This window comes from Eublepharis macularius, chromosome 1 (assembly GCF_028583425.1).
Source record: "Eublepharis macularius isolate TG4126 chromosome 1, MPM_Emac_v1.0, whole genome shotgun sequence".
Classification (NCBI taxonomy): Eukaryota; Metazoa; Chordata; class Lepidosauria; order Squamata; family Eublepharidae; genus Eublepharis; species Eublepharis macularius.
This window is the reverse complement of record NC_072790.1, coordinates 251,693,995-251,712,993: the sequence shown is the minus strand read 5'-3', so window position 1 is coordinate 251,712,993 and position 18,999 is coordinate 251,693,995. Positions and strand designations below refer to the sequence as shown.

The 18,999-nt window shown below is 52.2% G+C and overlaps 1 protein-coding gene across 2 annotated transcripts in view; it reads left to right on the top strand.

Annotated features, from left to right (window-relative positions):
• The window catches only part of ARNT (aryl hydrocarbon receptor nuclear translocator), a 52,646-nt gene extending 36,839 nt beyond the window's left edge, over nucleotides 1–15,807 (top strand). For both annotated transcript variants that reach the window (XM_054998071.1, XM_054998064.1), the window contains 12 exons: nucleotides 1,052–1,128; nucleotides 1,807–1,941; nucleotides 2,884–2,958; nucleotides 3,321–3,472; nucleotides 5,694–5,804; nucleotides 6,022–6,097; nucleotides 6,228–6,351; nucleotides 7,084–7,183; nucleotides 8,632–8,776; nucleotides 9,653–9,812; nucleotides 10,684–10,832; nucleotides 12,608–15,807. In XM_054998071.1, the coding sequence (XP_054854046.1) occupies nucleotides 1,052–1,128; nucleotides 1,807–1,941; nucleotides 2,884–2,958; nucleotides 3,321–3,472; nucleotides 5,694–5,804; nucleotides 6,022–6,097; nucleotides 6,228–6,351; nucleotides 7,084–7,183; nucleotides 8,632–8,776; nucleotides 9,653–9,812; nucleotides 10,684–10,832; nucleotides 12,608–12,697 (1,394 nt within the window). In that variant the 3' untranslated portion in view covers nucleotides 12,698–15,807. The remainder of the gene's footprint in view (nucleotides 1–1,051; nucleotides 1,129–1,806; nucleotides 1,942–2,883; nucleotides 2,959–3,320; nucleotides 3,473–5,693; nucleotides 5,805–6,021; nucleotides 6,098–6,227; nucleotides 6,352–7,083; nucleotides 7,184–8,631; nucleotides 8,777–9,652; nucleotides 9,813–10,683; nucleotides 10,833–12,607) is intronic.
• The last annotated feature ends 3,192 nt before the right edge of the window (nucleotides 15,808–18,999 follow it).

Sequence of the window (18,999 nt, the reverse complement as noted above, 5' to 3'; positions counted from 1 at the left end):
TTGCACAGGGGGACTACCTTTACCTTAACTTAATTCCCTTGTTAGTGGCTGGTTTCCCCTAGGAAGTGGCAGAAGCAGGAAAAATGAATCACTTAAGGAGAGAGAGAATCAGAAATAAACAGCAGATCGGGGAATGGTGATCAGCGACCCCTGCCCGGTCTGGTCACCTGCTTTCAGGGTTGACACGACAGTTGATGGCTTCAGTGTTGTCAGTTAATAGCCTGTTATCTGACGGGTCAAATATTATCCATTGGACCCTGAAGCCACACATGCAACTGTGTCTTTGGCCATTTCCCTTTACAATTTCCTTCGGGGGTCATTTTGTTAGCCAGGGCTGCTTTCCTCCCTCAACCTTCAGCAGTCATGGGCAAGCTTAGAAGTGGAGCAAGACCCCTTCTGTTGCCAGGGGTGTCTGATTGGGAGCATCAGCTGTGGCAAAGGTTTTTGCCCGGGACTGCCCATTTTCATTACCATTGTTTAAAAAGTAGAAAAGACCAAGAGTGCAGTAGCACCTATAAGACTGATAAAATTTGTGGTAGGGTAGGAGCTTTCGTGAGTCACACCTCACTTCTTCAGCTATAGATATTCTTCGTATCTGAAGAAGTGAGGTGTGACTCATCAAAGCTCCCACCCTACCACAAATTTTATCAGTCTTATAGGTGCTACTGGAGTCTTGCTCTTTTCTATTGCTACAGACAAACACGGCTACCCATCTTGATTGTTTAAAAAGTTACTTTCATTGTTTCACAGTAACAGTAAACTGATTTGGTCTTTGCAACGGTTGTCTCAGACCTGTTTGGTGATACAAACTCTTTTTCAGTTTTAAATAAAACTAGTGTTTTTTTTTTAATTGCCAATATTTGATAGGTCAGTTGACACAGCCATTTTTTGACTGGCCAGGTGCTCAGCCAGCTGTCCCCGTGCTGCTCTTCAAATCTCTCTCCTCATGGGAGGAAATCCTCTCAAATTACCGCCAGCAGAGGCTGGCCACTTACCGCAAGCAAAACGTGTTGTTTTCTTCAGGCTTAAATTCCTCTCTTTTCTATCTCAGGGGTTTCACTGCCAGACGATGATCCAGATGCTGGACAGGGAAGCAAATTTTGCCTCGTGGCCATCGGCAGGCTCCAGGTGAGCTCCCGGGGAGTCCAGGTGCTGGTGAGTCCCGGGTCACTCTTTCAGCAGCCGGTGGCTGAACCCGATATAAAACCTGGGCTGGTTGAAAGGAGTGATGCCGGAGGTTGCTGCGTTCAGTGCCCAGGGTTCAATAAAACCATTTCCGGCCTTCCGTTTTATTCAGAGATAATGTGTAACTAATCCCTCACATACCTCACCAAAGAGCGTGATTTTGGGAGGCTCTTTAGATTGGGAACAAACATCCTCCAAGGCCTGGGAGAGGAAAATAGACATCAACACATAGTCCCTCCCCCAGTGGTATTGTTGGCATCCTGTGGCCCCTGAAGCAGAACTAGCCATGAATAATAAGTTCCTTTCCCTTGATAAAAGGACCTGCCAGCGGTCTTGGAGGTACATTTGGGAAGGAGGGAGAGAGGGTCGCTGTAAAGATACCGGCTGGGCCAGCGACTTTGTGCCAGTCTGAGGTTTTCTGCTTCAGCCACCAGGAGCTGGGGAAACAGTCTAGAGGCTGACGGGGTGGGGAAACAGAGAGGCCGAGGGGAGTTTTCTGCCAGCACCCCCAGCAGTCTCCCCCCCACCCCCCCCCCCCGCCATTTAGGAGAAGAGTCCAGAGTGAGGGGTCATCATCCTGCAAATCCGTTCCTGACATGATATCATTTCTGTCCCTGGCAGGTCACGAGCTCCCCCAGTTGTGCAGACATGAACACCGTGTGCCAACCGACCGAGTTCATCTCCCGGCACAACACCGATGGCATCTTCACCTTTGTTGACCACCGCTGCGTTGCCACAGTCGGCTACCAGCCGCAGGTGGGGAACTGGAAGGCTCCCTGGTAGAAGAAGAGACCCGGGTTCTGCAAGCTCACTCTTTCCTCTGGGTTTTTGCTTCTATTAAGGAGCCCGGATACGGAGGGGGACGGTTCCAGGGTTGTATTCGGAGCTCTGTGGGTAACCAAAGAGTCAGGGTCAAACTGATCCACAGGTTAAAGAACAGAAATCTTGGTGGATTGATCGTGTTTTAGTTGGTAAATTAGCTGATTGAATTGTCATATGAATAATGCCATCATTTTAAGGCAGAAGCAGTCTTTCTCTGTTTTTAGATCCAGAGGAGTTAGCCGTGTTAGTCTGTAGATGCAAAATAAGTAAAGAGTCCAGTAGCACCTCTAAGACTGACCAACTTTATTGTAGCATAAGCTTTCAAGAACTGTGGTTCTCGAAAGTTTAAGCTGCAATAAAGTTGGTTAGTCTTAAAGGTGCTACTGGACTCTTCTCTGTTTTTAGATGGTACAGAGTTAGTCTCGGAAGAGGCTTTCCTCCATCACAGGAGGGGGAAAGGAAGGAGTGCCTCTTCTGGGGGGCTGCAGTTTCTTGCATGGGAATAATTGCATTTTAAAAAAATATCTGCTTCTCTATTGATTGGGGGCACTTTTTAATTGAGGAAAGGGGTTTTAATTAATCAGTATAGCCAATTAGTGACTGAGAGGTTGCTTATAACAAATAAATTGATGATTCAGAGAAAGAGAAAGGAGGGTTCTCCCAAAATGTTGAGGGGTGGAGGGGGTGAGTGTGAATCGGGGCTGTACTGAGGGTATACTCTGTGTAAACACTCCAGGAAGAAGGAAGGATGGTTTCAGTGGAGCTTCACTTCATATCTGCATCCTCACACCCCGTGACTTGTGGATCTCATAGCTTGGGTAGGGGGCTTGCTCCGTTACTGAATACAGGTGTCATTTGATTCCTCTTCCATGCTAGGAACTGTTAGGGAAGGATATCGTAGACTTCTGCCACCCAGAAGACCAACAGCTCCTGCGGGACAGCTTTCAGCAGGTAAACGGTTTGGTCCATTTAGCACAATTTGCTTTTCAGCATGTTCTGTCCAGGATTATCCCGACTGTAAGGAAAGTTTTGGTGTCTTTCAAAGGCAGTGGGGCGGAGGGAGAAGCTGGCTTCCAAGTTAAGCATGACGCTGCATTCCACTCCCATAACCATTACCCTCCAAAGTCACATGTGGAAAAGGGAGCGCACACACACATCACAATGCAGATACTCCAGTGACTGCTGCCTGGCCGAGGCACAGAGGAGGAGGAGATGTAGAGAACACTGGTGGCTTAGAAGGGCGGGGAGGCATGACGGGGCTTCCTGGGTCGTCGTCTTTCCCGCTGCTGCTGATGGCATTAACATTTTTCCAGGTGGTGAAGTTAAAAGGCCAAGTTCTGTCTGTCATGTTCCGTTTCCGGTCCAAGAACCGAGAATGGCTGTGGATGAGAACTAGTTCCTTTACCTTCCAGAATCCGTACTCGGATGAAATTGAGTACATCATCTGTACCAACACCAATGTGAAGTACGTACGCAGAAATGGCTCAGCTCACCACAGCAGGGCCTTTTCCTTCCTCTCTGAAAGAGTCGTGGGGGGCGAGGGACCCCCCTCTCCCAAGCGTTCGAGCAAAGAGTCCTTTAGGGTCGCCGCTTGTGGCTGGATTTGGGGGGAAGGTTGTTCCAGGAGACTGAAGCTACCGTAGATGAAAACAGCTTGACTTTTCTGTCAAGGTTCCTCCTCCCTTCTCTGCCATCGGCTGAGCTGTGAAATGAAGTCATGGAATGTGGTCAAACATTCCAACACCACAGACGTGTGCAGAAGGGATTGGAATTTTTTGTTCCACTTTGTCCCCCGTGATGTCACCTGTGCCAGTGTTGCTGCCACAATCTTCTTGTGTCATGCTGTGCAGGTGACACTTGGCAGGAGCATCTGTAGCATCATTGGCTGAGAACCAGGAAATCCCTGGGTTGGAACCAGCAGTAATTTTTTTTCTAACAGAAGGGGGAGATTTTTTTGCTGATTTTTCCCTTCCCACTGCAGACCCCTCCCCCAGTTTCTCTATCCCCCCAAGCAGCATTTTGGAGAGCAGGGGGTAGGGGACAGTGAAAAGTTTCTGTTCTGCCAATGAAAATCCCTTCTGATGGAAACCTCTCTGGATCTTACCTCTGGTTGAAATCCCACCGCTACCACCAACTCTGGCAGTCTCCCTTCTTGCCTCCTCCTATCTGCTTTCCAGGCTGGGCTTAAAACTGTTTCTCTCTAACTTTAAAGATCTAGCATTCTAAAGGGTGGGCTGAGGAAGGCTGACAGCACTAGGCCTGAGTAAACCCATCCATTCCCCCACCTTTTCTCCAAACATGCACACATCCATCCCATTTCCATATACCAGCATTGGGGGTGGAGTGGAGGGAAACGTGACCTGAACTGGATCTTGCATGGGGCTGCCTGTGGTTCTGCGGCATCAGGGAGGTTCTTTGCTGAGACCTCTTCCTGTTCTCTTGGATGCGGGCAGCTCAGTGCCTGAAAGGCAAACCTGACCTGATGTCAGAACCACAAGCCTAGGAGTTGTCCCTGGGAGCCCAAACAGACGAGACGCCTGACACGTGGAGGACGCTCGTCAGTTTCCTACAAGTTTCCATGGGAAATGTAGCGAGAGAGAACCTCTGTCAGGGAGAAGTGGGAGAATCCCCCCTCTCCCTGGCAAAGGTTCTTACTCTAGGCGTCTCATCTGGTCTGCTCGGCTCCCTCTCGCTGCTGCCAGCGCACTGGGCTCCCGAGTGCATTTAGGGGATCGAGAGGAGCACACTGGCAGCAGCGAGAGGAAGCGCGCTCCCCTTGCTCCCTTACACTCGGGAGCAAAGTGTGCTGGGTGGTGGTGAGAGGGACGGGGCCGCGCTCAGCTCCCGAGTGCATTTAGGGGAGCAAGGGGAGTGCGCTTCCTCTCGCTGCTGCCAGTGTGCTTCTCTTGTTCCCCTAAATGCACTCGGGAGCCCAGTGCGCTGGTAGCAATGAGAGGGAGCCGAGCAGACTAGAGGAGACGCCTAGAGAAAGAACCTTTCCCAGGGACGGGGGATTCTCCCTCTTCTCCCAGACAGAGGTTCTTTCACACTACATTTCCCATGGAAACTTGTGGGAAACTGACGAGTGTCCTCCATGCGTCAGGCATCTCGTCTGTTTTGGCTCTCAGAGAGGGGACTTGGGGGCTTGCAGGGCTGGCGTTCCTAGAGTGCCCTGTGGGTGAGTGAGTGGGTGAAGAGTTGTGACACTTACGCCAATGTAACTTCTCCATATAAATGTGTCTTAGGAGACCTAAGACCGTATAAACGTGTTTTTGGAGGCCTGGCCTGGCCTGGCCTGACTTGAAGGCCTAACAAGGCCAGAGCAGAGCTCGGTTCCTTGCCTGGGCAGGCTGGCTCATGGGAAAGCTTTTTTTGGAGCACTGAATGGAGTAGCATTCTCTTTCTGTTTTTTGCTGCTTGTACCTGCCTGTGTTAGAGAAGCTGGCTAGCTTTGGAGATCTGCAGCCAAAACAGCCTGTGAGCAAAAACCTGCCATTGTGTGGCTGTGCATATTAGTCAGCATAAAGAAAAGATGCTGGCTTGCAGTGAATTGTGGGTACAAATGAATCGTCCTGACATTTTGGCTCCAGGCCAAAATGTGATTTCAGGCGTTTGCATGGGTGGAGGGCTTCACATTTCTCCCTTGGCCGCTCTCCTCACCTCCCCCTTTCCACTTGATGCTCCAGGAACTCCAGCCAGGAGTCCCGGCCTGCCTTGCCGAACCCAATGCAGAGGCCACAGCTGGGCCAGAACGCCCCCCTGCCATTGGAGATGGGTTCAGCGCAGCTGGCGGGGAGGTAAGGTCCTGTCAGAGGGGGAGACCCCGCAAAGCTCTCCGCAGGTGGTGTCTTGTGGGCTGGGGTGTGGGGACTGGCTGGGGCACGTATGTGGATGGCTAGTCCTTCCTCTTGGCTTCAAGCGGGACTGAAGAAAGCTCTCCAGTCCCCTTGCAGCTCTGTGACTCTTCGGCTTAGTGGCAGGTACTGATCTCTTAATGACGACTTGTAATTTTAGGCAGCAGCCAACTCAAGCAGCAGAGCTCGATGTGGTCCAAGGACGAGAGAGCTTAGCCAGTTATGAACACACACAGGTAAAGTGGCCCCCTTGAGCTCTTTGGCCAGAAAGGCAGAACACACAATAAATGTGCAAGCGGCCTCCGGATTCATTTGCTTTGGGTTGTGCCTATTCAGTCTTTTATAATTGTGGTGTTCCTCTTCAAGGCCGTAGTTCAGCCTGTGAGCAGCTCCGGCCCAGAGCACAGCAAGCCTCTGGAGAAGACAGATAGCCTCTTCAGCCAGGAGAGAGACCCCCGCTTCACCGAAATCTACAGCAGCATCAGCACAGGTGTGCGGGTGGGAGGGGAGACAGGGGAGAAGTGGAGGCCTTCTCTGGGGTCTCATGTCAGCAGTCGGACCTCCTTGACATCTGGGGTCTTGATATCTGCCAGAGAGCATTGCAGCTTCCTACCTAAATGAATTCTGACCTCAGCAAATATACTCATGTTTCCAGTCTTAGATCTCTCTACTCTGCACTATGGCTCCAAACCAAGTTACTAGCACTCGTGACAGAAAAACTGTGCTTGAAAGAGTGCAGGGCAGACAAGTTGTTGAACAGGCTAGTTGGGTGGGTACGTGGGGGTGGGGTTCCTGGGCCCACCTGACGGCATGCTCTTGGGGCCTTATGGCTACCATAACATGTTCCAGTCACAGAGAGGGAATAAATTGCTGATGGAGAGCATACAGGCTGCCCCCAAGTCCTAAAATAATAACGACAGTGCTCTTATATACCACCCCCCCCCAGACAGGTTAGTGCCCCACTCAAAGCAGTGAACAAAGTCAGTGTTGTTGTTATCCCTTCAGTACAGCTGGGCTGAGAGGAGGGGCTTGCCTAAGGCCACCTGCTGAGCTCATGGCAATAGCAGGATTCGAACCAGCAGAGTGCTGACTTGTTTCCTAAAGAGCTTTCCTCCAAGTTACCCAGTTTTTGGTGAAAATTTCTGACTATTGGATGCGATTCCTGAACGACTTTTCCTGGTCTGCCGCCTATCAAATGCCTGTCCCTCTTCCTCTCTTGCAGACCAGACGAAAGCCATCTCTGCCAGTTCCGTGCCTGCCAGCCAGTCTCTGTTCTCCCAAGGAAGCACCTTTAATGCCTCGCGCCCCACTGAGAACTTCAGGTGACGTTGAAACATCCCTCACCTTGCCCCCCACCTGTGGCTTCTCTGTGTCCCACTTTACAGCTCCTAGTTGCTGGCCACGTTTTTCTTTTGACCGTGGCTGGCGATGGTTTTGCATCTGTAGCAGAGCACCGGGGGGGCGGGGGGAGATGGGAGCCAAGGATTTAGCAGTGGCTGGTGGATTTGGTTTTTTAAATGCCTCCCTTACCACTCCACAAGGAGATGTTTGCCATGTATCAAAATTTACAGTTACAGCCAGCATGCAGTTTTCAGTTTAGAAAAGAGTGGTCCCACGGGACCTTGCTAGATCTTCGTTTCTGACAGTCGTGCCAGAAGAGATAGGCCTTGTCTCAGGCAGGTGCAGCCTCTTGCCTTGCAACACGCACTGCCTGGGCCTGGTGGAGAGGGACCGTTGACCTGGTTGCCTCCCTGAATACATTTATGTCTTATTTTATTTATTAAAACATTTCTGTTTTCCGCCATTCTCTTTGTGGACCTTGCAGTTTGTTCCGTTACACCGTAAATACGTGATGCGCCATTCCTACAAACACTCCACCGTTTATCCCCGTGCCTTCAGATCCAGCCCCACTAAATGCCCTTGCAAACAGCGCTGCCCCTCGGAAGCTCCAAAGAGCTTGCTCCCCCCCACTCCCTAGAGAGCCTGTTCCGTAAAGAGAGAGCCCCTGTGGTAGAGAACTGGGCTGCAGTAGATGCCAGGTGAGCAGCCCATCGTTGGGGAATGTTTGTTCCTCCTTTTCTCAGTCTAGGCACAGAGAGAGGTTCCAGGAGGGGCCAAGGATGGGAAGCAGCAGTACTTTCCCTCTCACTACAGGAGAGGAAGGTGGTTGCCCAGGGAGGCAGGCATCACCTTAGGTTCCACCCGTCACCTGGCGCATAAGGGAATGCCTCTTCTGCAGCACGCGTGATGTGCGTCATCTACCAAGTGTGGGGTTTTCCTCCCTTTGCACGCACACACATGTAATTAATTACTTGAAATTTAGGCCACAGCATTTTGTAGGATCATCAGTTGGAACCGTTTTGAAGAACTCCGAAGATGCCTGTAACGTGTCCGGCAGGAGCCTTAAATGTGTTTATTCTTTTTAATGCAAGAACTCTGAAAGCTGGGAGGGGCCAGGGGCCATCTTGGGAGGAGCTCTCCCTCCTGCGTGTGAGGGAAGGGGGAACGCCTCGACTGAGTGGCGCAGGAATTCATCAGTGCTGGGACGTGCCGTGCTCATAATCTGGAATACATTTGCTTATCTAGGCTGTTAAGTGAAACTCTGAAGGGTAGTTGACCCTTCAGTTTTCTTTGATCAAGCGTCAGCCCTGAACTAAAACTGAGGTGGCCGATCATTTCCTGCCTGGCTAGGTCCTGCACTTGCTGCTTTCTTCTGTGCCAGGCCGTCCACAGGCTAGTTTGAAACTTCGTGCTCTTCTCCCTGGTGCAGGAGCAGTGCCATGGTGCAGCCCACAACGCAGCAGCCGACATCCGCGGGGCAGATACTGGCCCAGATTTCTCGCCACTCCAATCCCAGCCAGGTCCCTGGAACGAACTGGGCCTCAGGGACGCCGCGCCCGTCTTTCACGGCCCAGGTAATCCTGTTCCCAAGCCTTCTGTTTTGTTGTTGTTTTGCTGTGCGGTGGCAGCAGGCTTGTGGGTTGTGTTCCAAATAGCCACAAAATGAAGCGGTGGAAGGGGAGTGAGTTCTCTACTCCAAGTAGGCCTGGTTCACGCGCGCCTGTTCGCTTTTGCCGGTGTGTGCAAATGGCCTGCCGCAGGTCAAGCAGCGCCCCTGGATCTCACCTTGACTGTGATGCTCTTCAACAGATTCTCAGCTGCCAGCCAATTACGTGATGGCACGTGCGTGCGGGCGAAAGGCCACGGACTTTTCAGAAGTAGGGCTGTTTGGGGAGGGGGGCGGAGTCGGCCTTGTAAATACAGGTTTCCGCTTCCCTCCTTCTTAAAACATAAGATCAGTGTTGCCTTTATGGCTGTGAAAACAGGTTTGAATGCAAGTGGGCAGTGCTTTCGGGCCTCTCAGAAGCCAGCGAAGGAGCAGGTTTTTCCAAAGGGCAGGATTTCAGCGCCTCGCGCCACTCCTTACCTCTTCCCACGACTCTGAGTACATGGTGCAAAATCAGCCGCCACCAGTGAATGTTCAGAGGAGGAGAATTCTTCCTTCCGGCTCCCTTGGATGCAGGCTGTCATGCCTCTTCTGATGCCGTTTTTGAGGAGGCATTCCTACACACGGGAGGGGAATCTTCTTCCAATACTGTCTTAGCAAAGCTCTTACAGAAAGGAAGGCCACTGCTAAGATGGTACCTACTGCTAAGGCGTTTTTTTCTTCCTCTTCCACATTTTGGCATTACTCGTGTGCATGTTGTCTATCAATCTGTCGGCTCCAGCGCTGCCTTGAACCACATGACAGTCCTCCTCACGGCTTTCTCCTTTGTCCTTGGCATTTCCAGCAAGCGGCTTCCCAGGCTGTGAAGGCACGGCCCTCGTCCTTCTCCATGGGTGCCTTCCAGACCACCCCGTCCTCCTTCAGTCCCATGTCCACACCTGGTTCCACTGCCTCGCCAGGCGGAGCAGCCTACTCAAGCCTTGCCGGCCGAAGCACCGGCTTTGGTAAGTCCTGACTCTGTTTGACATCCCGAATAACGCTCTAGGGGTGGCCCCTGCCCTTATCCCCTTGCGATGCTGCAGTCCATTCACAAGAGCAAAGGACTCTGTTGGGATTCCACTTGAACAGAGACCAGCCACTATTTCGCAGGATCCAGATACACCCGCTCTGTGGAGCACAACACTGTAGCCCCAGCAGGCTGCCGAAGAAAAACGCGCCCTCCGCCAAGGGAGAGTCGGCTTGGGGGCCAGCTCTTCTCCCTCCATGGCAGACAGCCCAGTTTCTTCAGAAGCAGCAGGCAGAAAGGCCGATGCCAAGTGCTTCAGAGGAAACCCAGCCTGACTTGGTTGTGTCTTGCTTTGCTGCTCCTGCCTTGGGGAGTGTGGGGTCGGGCCCCCCACTGCTCTCTCGAGTACCGCTAAGCACATCCACCGCGTTGCTCCAGCCACCCTCTTTTTACGGGGAAAGCTCCCCTTTAGGGCCTTTTGCAGCATCTTTTCTTCGGACTTGTCGTGGCAGACAGCAAAGACTTTTGTGCTCCTTGCTAGCTCCTGCACGGCTTGCTGCCCTTCACCTCCGCTTCCTAGCTTGCGTATGCTGCTGAAGCTGCCCACCACTGGCCGCTACCGATCCACCTGTCCACGCAGGGGGATGAGAACTGGTGCCCTTTGGGCAGCTTACACCCCTCTTTCACAGGACACAGAAACATGCCACTTTCCAGACGGCCTCCCTTGCAGTGTCTCTGCAAGCTTTTCAGCTTCTAGACATGCCTTCCGATTTTGGAGGATGGGGTTGAGAGAGGGAGGGTTTGGAATCTGGGGTCGGACCTGTACCTCCAGACCTGCATGTTACAGAGTCTGTCTCTTTGTTGAGCAGTGGGGGAGAGTGGGCAGTCCTCATCCCAGTTCCAGCCACGGACAACAGAGGGCATCGGCGTATGGCCGCAGTGGCAGGGCCAGCACCACGGTCCAGGCTCAGGCGAGCCGCACATCTCACAGCAGTCCAGCCAGCCAGAAGTCTTCCCGGTATGGTTGCTCACTTCTGCACCCTCCCCCCACCCCCAGGGAGCTTTCTCAGGCTCCCATTTCGTATACCAAGTACAGGGGCGGGCCATTGGCATATCCCGTGGGTTTGTGGCAGATCAAGAATATGGACTGAAATCTCAGTCTCCCCAGTACAGTGGGCCAGTTGCCTTGTTTTGCTGCTGTGGCAGAGATCCTCAAGAAAGGAGGTTTGGGGTCTTGAGTTGATGGAGCACTGGGTGGCGATTGGCGGAGTTTGCGTGATTCTGATCCGCTTTGCGCTGGTGTTGGGCCAGATACCAACTCCCCCCGCCCCTTGCCAGATTTGGGAAATGGATGCATTTATTTTATCGTCATGTGAGGAGCTAGCAGAGCTGTATCCCGTCTCTGCTGTGTGGTATCCTGTAATTTGGACAGCGGTGAGCTTGTAGGATTGTACATTCCTGCTGGCAGGGAACCAGAGCTGGCAGGCTGATTAACTGAGTGTCGCCCAGGAGTCTCTCAAGCCACAGACGGCCCTGCAAAGGCAAGGGCTTTCCCTTTCTAACGCCTTCCCTCCCAGACGCCGTGGCTTGTGGGAGGGGGTGTGATTTTAAGCTAGCAACAAAGGTGCTGAATTTTATTTCCCTAGCTTCAGTAAATGATGCTTAGAATTTAGTAACTCTGTCACCCTGGGTACCCCTTCAATGACAGAAGGAAACGAATCAGGTCCCTGCCCCAGGGAGTCTGCAGCCATTGTTCATCCCTCAAGCTGAGCCTTGTCTCCCGGGGCAGAGGAAGGCCTTTCCAAGGATAGCACCTGAGGCCTTCTCCATGTCAGAGGAGGGCCTCTGCAGCAAGGGATGAATATGAACCAGTGAAGTTGCATAGGCATAAGGGTGTTCTCAGTGGAAGGGAGACCTGGAGCGTTAAGCCAAAGACTTAATGGGGAAGGATGAGGATTTTGCAGACGGCACGGCAGCATAAGGGTTTAAGGAGAAGGGTGGTTGAGTCGGCCGTGAAGCTCGTCGGGTGGCCTTGGGTCAGGTCTCTCATCCTCACCTACCTTACAGGGTTCTTACGAGGATAAAATGGGGGAAATAACTGCTTATATACCACTCTTCTATTTTATTTTTATTTATGTCATTTATAGTCCACCTTTCTTACTGAGACTCAAGGCGGATCACACAGTGTGAGATTAGTACAGTCAGTATTAAAGATATTTCCATAAACAATGCCATAGGGTAAATAAATACAATTAGTGCCCCATTCACAATGGTGAACAAAGTCAGTGTTGTTATTATCCCCACAGTACTGCTGGAGAGCTGGGGCTGAGATGCATGGCTTTCTTTCCCAAGGCCACCTGCTGAGCTCATGGCAGGAGTGGGAGTCAAACCAGCAGAGCGCTGATTCACAGCCCAGCCACTTAACCACTATGCTACAGCAGCTCTTTTAATAACTGCATTTATATACCACCCTTCAGGACAGATTAATGCTACACTCTGAGCGGTGAACAAAGTCAGTGTTGTTGTTATTCCCCACAATCCAGCTGGGAAGCTGGGCTGAGAGGAGGGGCTTCCCCAAGGCCACCTGCTGAGCTTGTGGCAGGAGTGGGATTTGAGCCAGCAGAGTGCTGATTCACGGCCCAACCACTTAACCACTGTAGGAGAGCCACGTTCGCTACCTAGAGCTTGCAGAATGGGCAGGATGAAGATATTCTAGATAGAGGGACTATGCCATCTATCTGCCATTTTCCTTGGACAATAATCTCATTTTTTTCACTGTCTGTGGATTCCTAGGATATGTTGTCCATGCTGGGAGACCAGGGAACCAACTATAACAATGAAGAATTCCCAGAGTTGAACATGTTCCCTTCCTTCTCAGAATAACAAATGAAAACTGGTCTGTGAAGAAACTGCAGTTTTCTCTCTCACTCTTGTCGAAAGGAAGAAGCAGCTGGGTCTTTCTCACTTCTTTCAAAGACTGCCAAAGTCTTCCTACTTTTCGGGAAGCGGAAGCGTCCAGCGAGGTGTTTGCCCGCCGAGGCTGACTCATCCCCAAATGGAGAGAGTGTCTGGTAAGGCCGCGTGTCTGGCTGCGGCCTCTTTCCCAACGTGCCACAGAACCCGGTTGGACTTTGGAGAGGATCGGGCCTGCTTTTACAGCCGTAACGAGGGTCGTTTTGTCACGCCAGATGGGAGCACGGGCACACGGGGTGTGAGCGTCAGGGATATTAAAAGCTCAGTGGGTGGCTTTTTAAAAAAAAAAATAGAAACACTTCTAGGCCATAACCTTTTATATTAAAAAAAAATTGTATTCTTGTTTATACATGTCAGGGAAAGGGGACAAGATTTGTTCTCCAATGCTAACTCATAGGTAATTGTATCACCTGTGACCAGTGAGGTGTCAAGAAATGCTCAGCCACAAGCTCCTTCACGAGTGCGCTTACACACACACACACACACACACACACACACACGTACGTGCACAGGATCTTGCATGCAACTCACTACAGCAGTGTTACTGAACTACGGGGGGTGCGTCAGGCTGCAAGGACCGCTTTCCACAGGTGTTTCCTGTGGGCTTGCCAGTACCTCCTTCTCCACTGCCATGTTTCCAATACAACATTGCGCACACATGGTGGTGCACAGAAATGTGGCACTTCAAGACCGGGGCAAAAGCTCGGTTGGAAGGCCAAGAAAACACGTGCACGATGTGGTTTCTGAGCTCCTCTGCTAGGGGATGGGGGCCCTTAAAAAGCCTCCGTGTCCCTCCTCCCTCTGGAAACCTGGAGAGAGCAGGAGAGGCTGTGGCTTGCCTTCTGGGGCTTTCAGGGAAATGCAGCGCTCGGTTTCCGTGTTTGACAGGAGCCTGGCTTCCCAAAGTTTTGCCGGAATGCTGTTGTCTCTTCCGCAAACTGTGCAATTGATGCAGGCCTCGCTTGATAGCAGTGGCCTCATCTCCACTTTAATGCTTTTTCATGTATTCTCTTTAAGACGGGGGGGGGGGGGAACGGGACATTTACAAGCCATAAAAACGTCCGTGTGACGGTCGGTTGCGTAAAGCTTTTGTATTGTTGAGGATTACTGTGTTTGCAACGGCTTGCTTTTTGGTTGTGTATTGGGGAGCAAATGTTCTTTCTCCCCAGCTGGCAATGGGTTGGATCCTGCGGCTCTATTCTTCCAAGGGCAATACTGCCCCTCAGCGTAAGGAGCCATTCCCCTGAGGCAAGAGGCTGGAGCGGAATGGTGCTGCCATTAGCCGCAGGAATCCAACCCAGCAGATTTGTCTTAAATTTTAGTTCAGATTGTTCACGTAGGTGTAAAAAGAGATCTTCCTTCCAAGCATCACGTTGCTTGCCTGCGCCTTCTCTTCAGCTAAAACATCAGGGCCAGATCAAGAAAACAGGAATCTCATTCTCTGCAGCCAAGCCAAGGTTCTAGCCCCCAAGAGTGAGGGATTAAGGCCTTTTTTGCACAGGTGATTTTTGCTTCGTTTGGCCCCATACTTCATCAGGTTTTCTTCTGGATTCCAGATGCTTAATTCTCCCTTCAGATTTCAATGCGGCATTTCAAGGGTCACAGGCAGAAAATTCAGAAGAGAACCCTTGAAGCACCACATTGAAATCTGAAGGGGGAATAAATTATCTGAAATTTGGAAGAAAACCCAAAGAGGTATGGGGCCAAAAGCGGCCCAAACCACCCATGCGAGGAAAAAAAAGCCCAAGTTTGAAAATCCGTGGATGGCTGTGTGGGAAAACGCTCTGCGTTGGTTTTTGTTCCTCTGGAATCAATTGTGCAAATTAAATATATATGCAAATGTTTTTTTTTTTAGTTGCAAGCATGCACATCTTGGATTGTGAGGGTCAGCCTCTTCTATGCTCCCCACTTCCAGCCTACGGGTTCAGAGGCAAGAAACCCCTACCTAGGATGCTTCAGGGCCGGCGGGATAGGAGGTCCAGTTCATTCCATGCTCTGTCTTTGCAGAAACATGTGGATGAATGCCGGGTGGAACTTACAGCTGGCACAGACTTTTTTAAAAAAACATCCCCTTTGTAGCCAGGTCTGTGAGATGAGCTCTAGTGCAGGGGTCCCCAACCTTTTTGAGCCTGCGGGCATCCTTCGAGCTCTGGCACAGTTAGGTGGGCTCAGCAACAAAATGGTTGCTGGAGGCAGAGCCAGCCACAAAATGGCTGCCACAGCTTACCTTCAGTCACACAGCGAAGTTCCTTGTGCAGATTCTGCCAAAGCGGCATTTTTAAAAATCTGCACAGCCGATCAATACTCCAGTGGCCCGTCAGAAGCCGTGCTTGGAAAAAGCCCCACCTCACCACGCCCACTTTCTGAAAACACCTGGGGGAGCACCAGAAAGGTGTTGGCGGGCACAGTGGTGCCCATGGGAACCACGTTGGGGACCCCTGAATGTGACGAGTGCCTGGTAAACTCTGGGAAGCCGGGGCGGGGGGGGGGGGTCTGAGCTGGCAAGGAGGCTTCGGGATCTCTTGTAGCTGAGTCCCCTTCCCACAAGGGAAGGAGGAGGGCGCTTTGACTCTTAAAAGCTTGTGCCCTGAAGATGTTGTTGGTCTCAGAGGTGCCGTTGGACCCACAGCCTGCTCTTCCCCCAAAGAGAGCCCTTGGGTGTTCCAGCCAAGGACCTTCGTTGTGCCAAGTGTCTGCTCTTCCACAAAGCTGCTGTTGCGGGGTGGGGGGTGGGGGATGCCTTTGTTGGGGGTGGGCAGAAGCACCATGTGCAAGAGGGGAGAAGACAGGGGAGAAAGTGCCAGCCGATGAACCTCCTCTTCTCAATGGGATCGGTTGCCTTTGTGTTCTGGAGCAAGCAGGCCGCGGCACTTGGTTGGGGGAGGAAGTGGGTCTCTTCCTTTTCTAAACATTGTGTCTTGGAGACTTTGTATTGTGACACGGGTTGCAAACCATTGTATGTCGCAGAGATTTTACAAAATAACCACCCCGCCCATTTTTTAAAGTGAGCGTCTCTTCTGTTTTTGGAATGTGTGTCTTTTTTTTCCTTCCTGCGCACCTGTAGTCTGGCTGTTGCTTCAGTTCTGTTTTCTGTTTGCAGAGGTGGATTGGGAAGCTCTGGACAGTCCAGGAGATAGCCGGCCTGGGTCAGCAATGGGAGTAAGTGGGCCATTGTGAAGGAGGTGGCGGCGGCGGCAGTGGGCAGCCCTTCCTCCTACTGTTGCCGCAGATGGTCGTATCCCTGCAGGCGCCCCCTGCGTTGTTGGGGTGTGGCTTGCTCCTGGCCGCCAGTGGCCCTCTGGGAAGGCCAGCCTTCCTCCCCTCCCCTTTGCTTTGGCCTTGGCGTGATCAGTGGCAACAATCCCCATTCTGTTATCAGTGAGCCATTGAGCAGGTGCCAACCTGCCATGCTGGGCCGGCCTCTGCTTGCTCAGCTGGGCCTCTGTAAGGAGTGGGGTGGGGTAAACCTCTGCCACCATCTGCATCCCAGGATTTCTGCCCAGGTGCGTATTGTGCCCAAATTTCTGGAGCTGGAGAGTGAAGGGCTAGGCGGGCGCTTGCACACGCTCAAGCGTGCAACGTCACCCAAATACTGGTCCAGGTTGGAAGGGATCAAGGAGCCACAGGGTGCACAATCACCTGGGGGAGGCACGGCGATCTGGCCTGAAATGCCCCCCCCCTTGCACCCGCCTCCTCGGCACATGCAGAGAGCAAGTGGGCTGCAGCAAGGGGCTTCTGGAGCAAAGTAGCTTTGGACGACGCAGGACGAGGGCCACGCCTCCATTACTGGATCTCTCGGCAGCATTCCCCGCTCTGCCCCTTGCCAGCTTGTGAAGGTGTTTGGATGTAGAAGGGGTTAAAGGCTCTGCCTCAGATTGGTTTAAATCTGAGATGGCTGAGAATGAGAGGGCTGCTGTTGGGAGACCAGCCATCAGTGCAGGATTTGTCCTGTGGTGGTCCTCGGAGCTCTGTCTTATCCCCCCCCCCCCCGGCTATTCATTGTCTGTGTAAAGCCCTTCAGAGAAGTCTTGTGGATTTGGAAGAGGCACTTGTCTTCAATAGGCTGCTCACACCCAGCTCTAGATTCTTTATCCAAATTGCCTGACGATGTTGTAGGGATCCTGAACCCAGAGCCTGGCCAAAGGGAAGTGCTGTCAAGTCACAGCCAACTTACAGTGACCCTGTCCACTGCGTGTTCTGGGCTTAATATCGGGGACCCAGCAGGGCACACAGGTCAGGAATACTGCCTTGCTTGCCCTGCTGGGCGGGTTACCCATCAAGATTCTGGTTACCACCTACAAAGCCCTGAAAGGCCATGGACCCACATTCTTGCAGGACTCTTTCTTACGCTCCACTTCAGTGCAACCGCTCCACTTACCTGAGCAGGGCCTTCTAAAGGTGCCACCCTGCATCTGGGTGAGACCGGCAGCTCTCTGAGTGCATGCACTGTGGCACACCCCACCGTGGAAGAGCCTGCCTGAGGAGAACAGGAAGGCTCCCACGCTTCTGTCATTTTGCAGAACGTGCAAAAAAGGCATTTTTTTTAAAAAAAAGATCAGACCTGTAGTGGAATAAACAGCCCAGGAGAACTCCTTTATAATGATGATTCTTGCAAAGCAGTGCTCAGTTTTTTTAAAGGCTCTTTCGCATGGGGGGCGGGGAGATGGCTGTTTCCCAAGAAGTGGCACCACATGGCAGACCAAGGGCCATCCTCCCACCTTCTTAGCGTGGGCCTCTGCTGGGTTCACGGGTTTAGTAGTCAAGGAGCACCGTTTCGTGGAAGATTTTGGGACGCGGTGGTTGTAGCCCACATTGTGCCAATTCCGGGATGCCTCTGCCTCCCTCCCTGCCTCAAAGCCAGGAGCCCGCTCGGCCCTCGGGAGGGTCTGTTCCTTTTGAAGGAGCACAAGGAAGGCAGCTGGCGTGCCGGAGAGGCCAGCGGTTCCCCCAGAATTAACAACGGATCCCCGGGCAACGGGAATCCACCCCCCTGAAGGAAGTGGCTGCTTTAGAAGGCGGGTTCTACGGCATCACATCTCCGCTGGGCTCCCCTCCCCTCCCGGGTTCCACCCTCCCCAGGCACTGCCCTCAAGCCTCCAGGAATGTCCTAAGCTGGAGTTGGCAAGGCAGGAAACCGGCTGGGCCTCCAGAGCCCGCGTGCTTTTCCGTGCTCCCTTTTCGAAGTCGTGCTGGAAAGCCCAGGTCGGAGGTGCGACGTCCTTTTCCTTTTGATGCCTCTCTCTTGCTGAGCTGCTCCAAGCAGGAGGTGCCCCGGGGGACCAAGCTGCGTCTCACGTGTGGTGCCCACCTAGCTGGCCCTTAATGCTGCCCCCTGGTGGCACGGCAGCTTCTTCGTGGCTTTCCCTAAAGGCCGCACGCATCATGGCTCCAATCCCGGTGGAGTGCGGTCAGTTGAGATTGAGCTCCCCCTTGAAACCAGCGCAAGGCGTTGTTTGTGAGTCTGGGGTCCCGTGGCTTTCGAAGGGGCAGTGGCAACTAGCTGATTCTGGATTTGGATTTGCTTCGGTTCCATAATTTTCCAGCCCTCCTTTCTAAAAGGGTCACCTCCAAAGCAAAAAGGGGTCTCCGGGCACCTTAAAGAGGGGAATGTTCAGTCTAGCTGAAGCTTTCGCGGGCGGGGGGCCCTCTGCAGGCCAACTGTCACGTTTTTATCCTGCCCTCCTTTTCTCCCCTCCTGCATTTATTCTCACCCCATCTGTATGAGGCAGGGAAGGCTTGGAAAGAGTGAATGGTACAAGATCTCCTAGCGCACTCAGGGTAGAGTATTAGGTATTTGAACCTAATTCTCCCCACTCTTAATCTGCCTCACTAACCGCTATACAACAGGGGCTTTGAAAGGTCTGTCTAGTCCAGTGGCGCTTTAGAGACCAACAAGATTTCCAGGGTATGAGCTTTTGAGAGTCACAGCTCTCTAGGGCAAGATGTCACGAAGTGGCACAGAAGGGCAGACCAACAGCCATCCTTCTACCTGCCTAGCGTGGAAGAAGGGAGCTCTTGAAAGCTTACACTCTGAAAATATTGGTCTCTAAAGACTCCAATCCTGCTGTTCTACTGCAGACCAACACAGCTACCCAACCTAAACTACCCTAGCAAATGGCACTCTCAGACACGCTGCCTCTGAACAAGAAGGCGTCATCAACACTAATAGCTGTTGATAGCTCCTCCTGTCCCACAAATGTGTTTTGTCTATT